The 13,374-nt window shown below is 42.9% G+C and overlaps 1 protein-coding gene across 1 annotated transcript; it reads left to right on the top strand.

The window, feature by feature from the left end:
• The first annotated feature begins 214 nt into the window (after positions 1-214).
• tmtc4 (transmembrane O-mannosyltransferase targeting cadherins 4) lies at positions 215-10,714 on the top strand. The gene is given in 19 exon segments (XM_030081061.1): positions 215-701; positions 820-1,023; positions 1,223-1,338; positions 1,614-1,830; positions 2,633-2,720; positions 2,992-3,092; positions 3,422-3,514; positions 3,721-3,882; positions 4,211-4,413; positions 5,060-5,072; positions 5,074-5,235; positions 5,608-5,739; positions 6,351-6,430; positions 6,559-6,666; positions 7,249-7,390; positions 7,702-7,816; positions 9,888-10,000; positions 10,190-10,259; positions 10,466-10,714. Coding segments are annotated over 18 exon segments (2,226 nt in total). The 5' UTR covers positions 215-701; positions 820-861; the 3' UTR covers positions 10,615-10,714.
• The last annotated feature ends 2,660 nt before the right edge of the window (positions 10,715-13,374 follow it).

The raw sequence follows: 13,374 nt of genomic DNA, 5'->3' as shown, positions 1-13,374 counted from the left end.
ATAACACAACACAAATACATAAATGCATCCGTTATGGTAGCCATGTGTGTTTGAGTAAGCATGCTGTTAGTGATATTTCTGCAGTATCAGTACGCAGTCATGCATGTGTGTACACAAAGTTTGAAATTCAGTCCCAAATCCCACCAGCTGTGCTCGCCATGGATCAGCACTCAACATCGATTCACGCATTGGTTGGGAAATCGTCACGTGACAATGACGCTCCATAATCAGGAAGTGACCGAGCGTGTATATTTGTTTACAACCGTTAGTTTTCTGGCTGCACATCTGCCTCGTTTATGCATTGGCTAACATGCATATTTCATTTTGTGGAACCAGGTCTATTTAAATTACATCACCAGCAGTGTCGATATACTGTTGCTCGTGTGCCGTCCCGATGCGTTAATGGAAATAGCATCCGCTAATGAGACTCATGCTACAGTTGCGTTTTCTCAACACCTAGCTTGCTGTTTGGCAAGGTAACCTTCAAGCCGCCGGGTGCTTTATTTAATCGTCAACGATTACGATATCTCTTCACCTTTGTATCACAAAAGTGCAATGCTAATCAGTTCGCTTGTTGGCTTCATAACGATAGCGGTTTCATTTAGTTATCGTGTTGTTTTGCTAGCCAGCTTGCGGAGAAGCTAACACGGGAGTGATGTGTATGAGGATGACCTCTCACAGTGCGTCTTTCAAAAGATAAGGTATGACTCTGTCGTCTGCATAAAGGGTTTATTTTTGTCTGAACGAGCCGGGTATATGTAATTTGTATGAGATCGTGTTACTGACAGACCGTGCTTACATCTGTGCTCCTCCCTTCAGGGACTGGATGATGATCCAGACTAACCAAAGACCCTGTGCATCATGGCTTTGTCTGAAGTTCATTGGGACCACCAAATACCTTTGCCAAAGCTTGCCCCAGTCCAAGCCAAGATCACCGTGGCCCTGGTGGCACTCCTGTGTTTCATCAACAGCTATGATGGGGAGTTTGTGTTTGATGATTCTGAGGCGATTGTCAATAACAAGGTACTGCTGCTTTATTCTGTGATTATACATAATGCAGGCTCATTCATTTAGCAGTTCAAATGTAAAAACGTTGTATTGCAAAATCACTCACGAAATGACAGTGACTGAAGAGCCCTTGAAGCGTAATGACAGCTCTGTCGTTCCGGGTGCAGAGATTGATATTGCTGTTGGTGATCTGATTTTGAGTGATTTCTTCCAGGACTTGAAACCAGCAACACCCCTTGGCAACCTCTGGAGCAATGACTTCTGGGGAAGCAATCTGAGTAGCAACTCTAGTCATAAATCCTACCGACCTCTCACAGTCCTTACATTCAGGTACTGGTTGCCGCTCACTTTGTGAACTATCGGGACTTGCCTTACTCTTGTATTTGTGAGTTATTGATGACTTGTGTCCACTATACCCGCAAATACAACATGAACTGACAGATACGCACAGTAGTGAACCTTTTTTCATCTTATCCCAGCATCTCTTCACTTCAAGCGTTATAATAATTTATAATTCTCGCAACTTCACCCCTGCCAGCACCTCTGTACTTACTTGTATCTACTGCACATCCAGCGTCATTCATTTTGCTTTCTCGCTGATACAGGCTGAACTACCTCTTGGCGGGAGGCTTGCACCCTGTTGGCTTCCACGTATGGAATATCATCCTCCATGCAGTCATATCGGCTCTAATGATTGACATGTTCGCTATATTAATTGGTGGCCTGGCTTATGATGAGAAGGGGAAGATACTTAACCACGCGCCCAAGGCCTCTCTCCTGGCGGCCCTCTTTTTTGCCGCACACCCGGTCCACACAGAAAGCGTAAGTAGAAAGGCATACTGATTCATGTGGAAAGTGAAATTGAGTCTTTTTTTCTTCAATCAAAGTGTCCTCAGAAAATGTTGTATTTAGAATATTAACAGCTAGGGCCCATTTCAACCCAGCTTTATTCTGTGGTCATCATGAGTGATGGTCATTAAATAATCACTCACATATTTACTGTGACCGTTTTTTTTTTTTTTTTTTTTTTTTTTTTCCTGGTCTAGGTTGACACAGCCATTTGTGCCCAGTACTGGCATCTTGACATATGCTTCTAGAAGTTTTTATATTAAACATCCAGTAGATCCATGCCAAGAACAAAAGCCCTGTCTCAGCTGGGAGTGCGAGGCGAAGGTGTGTTTAGTAGCATGGCCTGACTATTAGCTGTGTTGGGATGCTTATTGACCTGCCAGCGTATGTGTGTCGGCTGCAGAGCCTGGCTGGAAGGCAGCGGCACTCTCTCTCCGTTCTCTTTAATCATGCAGGCCTGCAGGGCGAGGGCTGGGTGAGACCTGGGGGGTGGGAGGCAGGCAGACTGTTGGTTTAGGCCTGCTGTATGTATCAAAGCAGATAGCCCCAGGACCCCCGCCATACTGTACCCGCATACTGTATGGAACACACACATGCACACACACACACACAGGCTTCACTGATAATGAGAGATTCTCCCTATCTCTCTTAATAAGCCTCCTGTAGTAATGGGCTGTTATGCAGAACAGAATATGATATAGAGAAGGATGCATGTCATTATGTTGTTTATCTCGGTTTCCTTCTTTCTTTCTTTCTTTCCTTCTCTTTCTCTAAGGTGGCTGGTATAGTGGGTCGAGCAGACCTTTTGTGTGCCCTGTTCTTCCAGCTCTCCTTTCTCACCTATTGCCGAGCCTTCCATGGAGGTGAGTATCTAAAGCAAGCGGTAGTCTTTGTCTGTAAATTATACTGGCTGAGTATTGCATCCTCTAAATGCAGTGTCTGCTTCAAACATCTTGTAAATGTAGTGTCACCATCAAACATTCTGTCGCAGAAAAAACAACAGTACGTTCATGTTTTTTTTTTCTCTTTCTTTCTTTCCTGCTTACCTTGCTTGTTTTTATCCACTATTTTTTTAACACATGTAAACCTTAACTGTCCATTACTGGTTTGGTGTTTGGTTTTGTGTCTCTTCAGGGAGCGACAGAGATGAGAGGTTTTCTGTCCAGTGGATTGTGGTTAGCCTCTTGCTGTGTGCTGCAGCCATGCTCTGTAAAGAACAAGGCATCACAGTCTTGGTATGACCATTAGCATGATCTAAATCTGTATTCATACAGCACTGTAGACAAGATTAGACGGGTTTGTCAGCCAAAGTGTTCATGAACTTAATGTTGACATGATATCCAACCAGGGATCCAGGATGAGTACTTCTGTTTTAGATTTATGATGACATACTGCTTCATGTAATCTGCTGTTTGTATTTTTCCCCCCTCTTTACAACTTCATAGCCTCATGTTTGTTGAATATGATAGGTGATAAAGACCCATTTCACTGGCACAGTGTTGCTGACCCATATAAATTTTCAGTGGCGTTTCTCCTCCGTCTGTCTCTGTGTGTTTTCTCTCAGGGCGTGAACGCAGCCTTTGATGTCCTCCTGATCTGTAATGTTAATGTGTATGAACTGAGCCAGAGGCTACTCCTCAGGAAGAAACCCATAGATGTGAGTTACAATTCATTCACCCTCCCCCATCCTGATATTTTCTATCATAAATTATGTACAGTCTTGTATGATTTATAGCCGTATATTATCTATATAAGACAATGTAAATTATTGTACATTATTCTTAGGAGACCATGCATGCCACTAACTGACTACCACTGACTAAAATTATATGCACAGTGACACAAGCGTCTATTTTGTGGCAGGTAAATGAGCTGCTGCGAACAGGGCTGCTCACCCGATTAGCTCTTTTGGCTCTGGGAGGAACCTCAATGCTCTATGCACGCTGGAGGATCATGGGAACAGGGCCACCGGCATTCACTGAAGTAGACAATCCTGCCTCTTTTGCAGAAAATATATTTCTTAGAGTGAGTAAGCTGAACTTGTATAGTTTACCACACCTTGGGCTACAGCATATGATCAGATACTGTTGCCATAGGATACTGATATCCTTACACAATGATACTTTAAAATATAGTTGGCATGCTGCTGTATGCAATAACGGCAGAACATTAACAAAGCTTATTTCATAATATTATAGTTTCCCCCATTAGTTAAACAAAATTCCAATCAAAACTCTCCATATTCTTTATAACGACAATGACTTTGATTCTGATTTAAAATGCTTCTCTTCCTCCCTCCCTTTTCCCCACTCTCTTTCATTCTGCACCCCTCCTGTTCCTCTTTGATTGGCAGATAGTGAACTATAATTACTACTACTCTCTGAATGCCTGGCTGCTGCTGTGTCCCTGGTGGCTGTGTTTTGATTGGTCCATGGGCTGTGTGCCTCTCATTAAGTCAGCCACTGATTGGAGGATGGTGTGGCTGCTGCTGCTCTGGTGCGTTCTGATAGGCTTGATAAGCCAAGCCGTATGCTCACAGGACAGCCAGAGAAGGAGGTAAGAGAGTACAGCCATCTCACACCCGCTGTAGATGAAATGAAGTACATGTTGGCCCTTCTAGACTTACACTTGATTATGAAAATTGGATCATATCCACTGCAGTGTGACCAGAACATCACATCCCGGTTGCTGTTAGGGAAGTCTTAAAATTCTCTGTTGATTCGCAGACAGACTGTATGTGCAGCTCATGGGAGAAGTTCCATTGAGTTGAAAATTTCTTTTGGAGTGGTTTGTTTGTTGAACCGAAATTTCATCAAAGGAACAGTTAATCGAAAACACAAAACAAAAAAAGATAGTTTCCCGCTTACCCCTAGTGCAGTCGGTTTAGCCAGTGTGTATTTCCAATCTACCACAGCATTCCCTGTCTCCTGGCACCACAACACAATGGGCCTGGATGAGTATGCATATTTGGAGCTCAAAACGACAAATATTTAAAAATATCTCTTTGTATTTTGGGTGAATTCTTCCTTTAGGCTGAAACTCTTTGTTCTGGAATGAAGGGTGCACTTTATCTTCTGTGCTCTGACTATAATACACTATGCAATCATGTATTTGTATATAATCTTTCTATGTTTATGCTTCCCGTAGCATTTGTGTTTCCTTGAAGTCACTCAGTTTGTTGGCCTCTTCCCTCCCCTGCCAGGACGCTGACCCTCGGGTCTGGTGCTGCTGGTGGTCCCATTTCTGCCGGCCTGTAATATTTTCTTCAGGGTGGGCTTTGTCATCGCTGAGAGGGTCCTCTACTTGTCATCAGCTGGCTACTGCCTACTGCTTGCCTACTCCCTGGGATATTGCTGCTACCACTGGGCCAAATACAGCGTAGGGCTGCATCACAACACACACACTCAAACCACAACCTGTGCTGATAACATTTAGGAATTAAAAGTTATCAGTTGGACACTTGGACGGTCTATGTAACCACCAGGCCTCACTGTTCACACACATTTAAACATTTTATTTTGCTGACTACTAGTTCATGCTTTCTTTGTGACTCAAATGATGTGATCTGAAGAAGGGATTGAAACTTGAGGAATGACTAATATAAACTAAAAAATGATACTGATAGCAGCCCGTTTCCACCTGTTAATGATCAGTTTTGTAGATAAATCCGCCGTCTGTTAACTCCTGAATCACAGGGAATTACAGTAATACGTTTTTATAAAGGTCAGTGTTTTCTCTCTCTCTCTTCAGAGGCTGCTGTGTGTGTCTGTGCTGGCTCTGCTGTGTGTGTATGTAGCTCGCTGTGCTCTCCGCAGCCACCAGTGGAGGTCAGAGCAAAGCCTCTTCACCAGTGCCCTTTCTGTCTGTCCGCTCAATGCTAAGGTAAAAGTGTATATTTAGTGTGTGTGCACAACAGAATGTAGCAGCATTGTATTCTAATGCTTATCGCTTTGATTAGATTGATGCTTTATCACTGATAAAGCATTATGCAGTTGTTCCAATATATAACCTCAGTCTAAAGGAAGCAATAAGTACTAGAATACCTTTTTTTGTGGCTTAGAATACATGTAAGCTGTTGGGATGCCTCGATGGCTCACCTGGTAAAGTGTGTATCATGTATAAAGGTTGTGTCCTTGCAGCAGCGCCCGGGGTTCAGTTCCATCCTGGGCCGTTTGCTGTGTGTCATCCCCGCCCTCACCCCTGCCTTTCCTGTCTGTCTCCAAATGAAGCAAAATGCCAAAACAATAATTTAAAAAAAAATGTTAAAAATCCTCACAATGTAAGCCATGAGCTGACCCACTTGACTACGATTCTCCTTGCTATCTACTTGATCAGACAATTAATCACAGCTCTGACCATAGGGATCACCCCTGAATATAATGCCCATGCCCATCCATACTGCTTGTAGCAAGTAACCTTGTGGCAATACATTTTAGCCTATCCCTTTTAATATCTTTACCTTATGACTTCTGTGTTGATGCCTCATTCCTCAGGTGCATTACAATGTAGGTAAGAACCTGGCTGACAGAGGGAACACTAGTGCCGCTATCAAATATTACAGAGAGGCAGTCAGGTATGTCTACTCACACTTATTAATTAGCATGCCAGTCAGTTACTAACAAACATGCAAAATTGTCCTGGCAGTGTGTGTGACTGTGATGAGACGTGTTCTCTTTTGACTGACGTTTGGGTGTCTGTCAGGTTACATCCCACCTACGTCCATGCCATGAACAACCTGGGCAACATCCTGAAGGAGAGGAACGAGCTGGTGGAGGCGGAGCAGCTGTTGTCCAAAGCTGTTTCTATCCAGTAGGTGGTCAACCAGAAATTTAAAGGAATACGTCACACAAAAACCATATCTTTGTGTCATTCACTCGCCTCGAAGCAAAAAAGTTAACCAAACTTCTGATTCTCGGTGCAAAACTTGGTGCAAGTTTTGACTCTCCATTCGTATGTTAGTATGTCCCAAACTAATGTGCTTTACCTAAAACATTGCCAACTAAACCATTTTGTCGTCTGCACGTGCACCTGTATGTGACTGGCCTGCACTGAGCTGCCTCTGGATTTTTGATTGGGCAGAAGTCCCACTCACTCATTGGCTACACCGACTGACTTAATGTGAAGCATCAGTGTAGTCAATGAAATGCTCATGCATGACACAGTTCCCAGAAACTGTTTATTTAGCAATGTTTGAGCAGCGTTGGTGACATATCCTTTTTTGCCGTTGTTTTGAAAAAATTGCAGCTTCATGAATGAGGTTCGCTGGACATTCAAGTCATTAAACGGACAATCATTTAATTTCCCAATTTTTCAACAACGAATACAGGATAACTTGAGAAAATCCCTACTGACAGGAATGTGTTTTTTATGATTATCTTTATATCTCCACAGGCCTGACTTCGCTGCAGCTTGGATGAACCTGGGTATAGTTCAGAACAGCCTGCAGAAGTTCGAGGAGGCAGAGCAGAGTTACTGGAATGCAATCCGTTTCCGTAAGAAATACCCAGACTGCTACTACAACCTGGGACGTCTGGTGAGCTTCTGGACTGTAGACTCTGTTTAGCAGTGGCTTAATGCCCCATGAAATTACCCAATCAAAATAGTCCAAAACAATGGGAAAAAAATAATGATGATGATGATGATGATGATGGGGCAGCATGCATTTAAGAAGAAAAATAGGGAATGCAGTCAGCTCTTTGAATGTGCTGTTCTCCAGCTAGGATTTTTGACAGAATTTTTTAACGATGCCGATGGTGGAAAAATTTTGTTTGAATATTTTTGTGACATGTAAAGGAGAACGATAAATGTCCTAACATTTGCACCTTTCTGTCTCTGTTTTGGTAGTATGCCGACCAGAACAGGCACCTGGACGCTCTGAACGCATGGAGAAATGCAACGGTGCTAAAGCCTGATCACAGCCTGGCTTGGAACAACATGGTCATTCTGCTGGACAACACTGGTACCCGCCTACGCATGGACACACTCACACACACAAACACATGCACACACGGACACACACACACACACGCGCACACCACAGGAAGTAAGGTCAGTGATATCCAAAACATCCACACCTACCATCAATTTCAAGAAAATTGGCTCGGCCTGTGTTTCATTCTAATTCTAATTGTTGGTATAAAACAAATTATTGTATAATCTGTAATATTCTTTATAAATGAGTCACTTTAATATATTTCTTGAAAAACTCCTATCTGATACATGTTAATTTGATAGATTTTTTTTCTTCCAAAATTCTCTTTGTAGTTAAAAAAAAAACATGTTATTCACTCATTTGTGTTATTACTTTCAAAGAGCCCTCTGTTCTGGGTGCAGGTTGTTCCAGCATTAACAGCCAAGAAATACAGCTCTGTTATTTTGGAAAAAGAGGAAATCTAAATGGCCAACAAGATTAGACCGGAAGAGCAGGAATCAGCAATGCTTGAAATTTATGTATTAAAGCTTTGTGTGTGGAGTTTTAAAGGCACTCTTCCCTGCCGTGTGGAGAATGCTCTGATTTCCAAACGCTGGAGCCGTTTTGTCAGAAGCCGCTCCCGAGGGGGCGGAGTCTCCCAGGAGGGCACTGGAACCGTCCAATCAGGGCCCGGTGTGCTCCTGATCAAACGTGGGCAGGCACAGCCAGAACAGCGCCCCCTCAGAGTTCCCCCACCGCATTTGTTCCCCAAATCTGACAGAAGTACTTCTACCCCTCTCCCCAGCTCCCCACCAAACAAAAAAAAAAAAAAGACAGAAAAGAAGAACAATGGGTGTCATTTTCAAAAAGCAAGGAATTGGGAGATTTTTTTTTTTCTTTCTTCGCTTTACACCCCGTCTTTTTGTTGTGATCACAGCACAAAGACAAGGCGGAATGATTGTAGATTCAGGCAGATGCGCACTCACACACAAACACACACATAGTCACACATGTACTCATGTTGTCAAGCTGTGACTTAAGGGCATAGGGCACGACTCAGGATGTGACTGTCACTGCCTCTCTCTCTCTCTCTCTCTCCCTCTCTCTCTCTTTCTCTCTCCCTCTCTCTCTCTCTCCCTCTCTGGCCAGACGTCAGACAGGTCTCTGACAGAGATCAATAACCCAGTGGGCCTTGTGTTCAACCTTAATTAGGAGACTAAACCGCTCCTCCATGCGTGGAGAGGGAAAAACTCTGCTCTAGACACCACTGACAAATAAAGCGGACAAACAGATGCTCCGTATACTCCCTTTTATTACCATTATATCTTTTTTCCTTTTTTTAAGTTTATTTTCTTTGTTTTTTTACTATGTAGAGCTACACTCCATCTAGTATTTGTGCTTTATCACCAATACCCAACATCCTCTCATCTTGTAAGTGTGTTTCTGCTGTTTGTGTTTACCCATACTGTTCTCCGCTTTGCCCTTAAAGCAGTGTCCCAGTCAAATTTAGGCCACTGAAAAGTTTGGAATCCCAGAAAAATTGTGTATTTATGTATCATTTATTCACAAGGGTAGCATTTGCCTGTTTTACATATGAAAATACTGTAAATGCACAAAACCCAGCTTTCAGCATTTTAAAAATGTAAACATGTCATTCCATTCCTAACCTTGAAATGAAAAAAAGAAAAAAAAAACATACATATTTAATATACATGTGATAACAGTCACACTTCAGTGCAATAACAATGATAAAACAGATTTTTTGAAAGAATAATTAAGGCAGCAGTTTACAGTGATGGATTATGTCACTCGGACATCTTTCAACATGTTTTTCATACTAGATGAATGTCAGCAAATTTTTCTATAGAAAGTCAGAAAACAGAGCCTGACATCTACAAATGAAAAAGACAGCCAAGTATTAAATAAATGACAGGAAACCTAAATGGCTAGGTCCAATTTATAACTTATATAATGGCATTGTCCTTTTAACCTGTTGTTGGCTAAATTATGCTCTAAAACATGCACATAAACACATGCTTATCAAGCTGTACGTTGTGTTTATTGCAAAATATCAATGTCTGACATTGTTTATCTGTTTGTCTATTTTCCTGTCATGGAGGTAACCTTGGCCAAGCGGAGCTGATAGGCCGAGAAGCTCTGAAGCTCCTCCCTAATGACCACACTATCATGTTTTCATTGGCCAACGTCCTGGGCAAGCTACAGAAATACAAGGTTAGTCAAATTAATAAAACTTCATCACTGATTATTCTGTTGCTTTTTCTTGCATGTCGGTGATTTTTACTCCTTACTGCTGTGTCCGCTGTAGAATGCGCAGCTACAACAGCAGCAAATTCCTCTCTGTGTAACAATAAAGATTACTCTGCTCACTGGAAGTCTAAGTGTGTGTTTCTCTCTTTGCAGGAGTCGGAGGGCTTCTTCCTTCACGCTCTTCGGATCAATCCAAATGCTGCCAGTTGCCATGGCAATTTAGGTAAGACCACAGCATCATATTTTGGTTGTACCACATATTTTATATCAGGCTTATAACAGCTACTGAGTGCACAAAAATGAGAGAAAAAAAAAGTCAAAGGAATATATTCAGCGCTCTCGCTTGACCTATATTGTGCAAAATGTACACACGAGATGTTGAAATGAATGCGGCTTCTCAGCGTGAAGAGCTTGCCTGTTTTTTATCAGCTGTGCTGTATCATCGCTGGGGAAAGCTGGAACTGGCAAAGAAACACTACGAGCTGTCTCTAAAGTTGGACCCTGAGGCTCCTGGGACCAGAGACAACTATAACATGCTGCGACGCAAACTGGACCAGCTTAAACGCCACACACCCTGAGGGAGCCCACTGGAACCCCCGCCTGCTGCAGACACACATATAATTTTATGTCACTCATTCCAACTTTCTACCATTTGGAAAATAAAGACCTTGATCCCCATGTCAGGCTGTGGATTTGTTCTTTGACTGAAAAAATATTTCATTCTGGCAAAAAGTTCATTCAATATGTTGCACAGCTTGAATTAATAATTGCCTAGCTTTAATAAAGGAAACAATTACCAGAAAGGAGTCCACGGTGGTTCCTGCTTATTAATATTCAAACTTGAAACAGAGGCTTGTTCCTGCGTGAGGGTGCTTGTGCATCATTCTGATCAGGCGTCTTTTGATCAAGTATCTGATCTGGTTTCATGTGTCTGATTAAAGATGTGTTGGAGGCAGGTGCTCTGCATGCTAGTGCCGGTCACATGGCTGTGTTTCTCTTTGCTGCTTGTGGCCCTGTTCGAAGGACATGTGGTATTCATCCTTGCTGAACCCGTCCTCTTTCATCTGTGACCCTGTGTTGTGTCAGCTGGATGGAGCGCCATGCATGTGTGGATTCAGAGAAGTCATTGTAAACTTTATTTGGGTTGTTGGTCTCTCTAGAGTCCTAAATGTTCCTATACACAAAAGCTGCAACACTGTGGACCTTTCAGAGCACTCTTCTACACATCTTTACCCAAGTAGTGAGAAGTCAGGCATCAGCTGGGAAGTGTTGACCAGAGGTTTTGTGGTTAATGTGTGTGTTTTTAGCTAATGCCCATCTCTTTGTTCCTGAGTGGGATGGCACTCCCTGAGGATCAAGACCCCTTTTGCCTCCCCTCAGCCTCTGTAGTTAATAGGAGAAAGGTGTTTTTGCATGGGGAAGTTTTTCTGAAGTGACCACGCGGAGACGAGGGGTCAGTCGAGACAGGAAACCCATGGCCGTCGCTGTATGAAAACAGCTCTATAGCACAGAGGCTTCAAAGAGGGATGGGATGAGCTCCCTGGGGACTCTGCATGCACGCACACACATACACACTTGCGCACAGGCCCGCTCCTCTTGAAGAATACCGCCGAGGGAAAAGGCGACCCCAGTGTGAAACATCAGTCAACAAGTGTGCACCCGGGGTCAAAGTTCAACGCACTTCTATTTTTTCACCTGCTTCCTACCGCTTGCAGGAAACTTTTGAAGCTCTGGCAGGCTGGTATGGCTTTGCTTTAAGGGCTGCTAAGTTTGTTTACACATACAGTACAATACACCAGTTGATGCTTTGATGCTTTGAAGATGTTACTGACGCACTCATTGGGGGGTACTGCGGCACACACGACCATCAATGTCCAGTGTGCATTACCTCCTAAATATGCTACTAATATCACATAATGAAATTTCCTCCTTGCACAACCCTGGTCTTATTTTCTCTGCTTTGATGTAAAGAGACAGCGCTGAAACATATCTGAAACAGAAACAAATAGCCCGTGCACACAGTGAGCTTGGAGTCTTGTTGAGGATCCAGCTTGTTTCAACACTGGGAAGACTCATGTAAAGGTCACCAGGGTGAAAGGGCTCCATGCTATGGAGCGAATGCAGACAGCAAAAGATCAAAAGCGTCCAGAAAGTGACATTCAAGATTGAAAGCTTTCTCTTCATATTATTTTTCCCCACGCAGTGTGTAACATGCGGCGTTTGCCAGCGTACAGTAGGCTACAAAACCATCAGCTATTCGTTTTATGTACTTCTCCCTCCTTTTCTTTACATTCTGTCTTATCCTTTTACTCTGTGCCTGCAGCTGACTGTCAAGCTGCAGAGCTGTGCTGGCACATCAGTGGGGGAGCCCACTTTTATCATAATCACTCTTTGAATACCTTTCATTATCATAAAATATGTGAGTATTAAAGGGATGGATTCACCGGCCCCGCCAACGTCTTCATTATCCATTCTGACTGACAAAAACCTGCTGTCCTAGGGAGTGACATTAATAAAAGATGGGATACTACAGCCTTATGAAGTCCTCTCCTTGTTCTCTGGATTTTTACTGTGCACCTTTTACCTGCTTGGCTGCTCCATCACAATGATATAATGAAATCAAGTCCCAGGTGGGGTTCTTTATTGTTTTGTATTAATCACACTGATGAGTTTTGATCATTTTAATCAATGGATCCGGCAGAATCATGTCTGATTGTTCACAGCCAAAACCACTCATAAATCTCAAATACTAAATGCGACAAGGCATTTTGTTTTGATTGCCAAAAAAAACTCGTTATCAAAAACATTGTCATCCTTTTGTTACAGTATATTCAACAAAAGAACAAGAAGCGGGGAGCACTAATTTGGACCCACCAAGGGTGTTTTTGAACAGCAGGTGTGCTATTTTGCATCTGATAAGCACCACCAAACCCCCCCAAGAAAATAAAGAAACATAGGGCTTATCAAAAATGCTACACAGACCTGCTCTGAGACATAAATTGAAGCAGCAGTGGGAATACAGGAAGTGGTGTGTGTGATGGTCACTCTGAAATGGAATGATGGGCACTGAGGAGGAGAGGGGCTTTTGAACTGGGGCCCTTGTCTGAGTTGAAGTAGCAACAATTAGTGCCTCAACTTGGGATTTGTTCCAGCATGTCAGTTATTTGATATAAACCCAGTGCTCTTGCATTTGCTTCTCTTTAGATGTTGGGTTGTGGAAACCCAGAAACTGAGGAGGCAAATGTCATGGTGTGTCACTAGCTGTAGTCAGGCAACATGAACACCTTTATTTATTTATTTTTTCTTCATATTTGCCAAAGAATTTCAAGCAGGCCCGT

This window comes from Myripristis murdjan, chromosome 21, assembly GCF_902150065.1.
Source record: "Myripristis murdjan chromosome 21, fMyrMur1.1, whole genome shotgun sequence".
In the NCBI taxonomy this organism is placed as follows: domain Eukaryota; kingdom Metazoa; phylum Chordata; class Actinopteri; order Holocentriformes; family Holocentridae; genus Myripristis; species Myripristis murdjan.
This window is presented reverse-complemented; position numbering and strand designations above follow the sequence as displayed.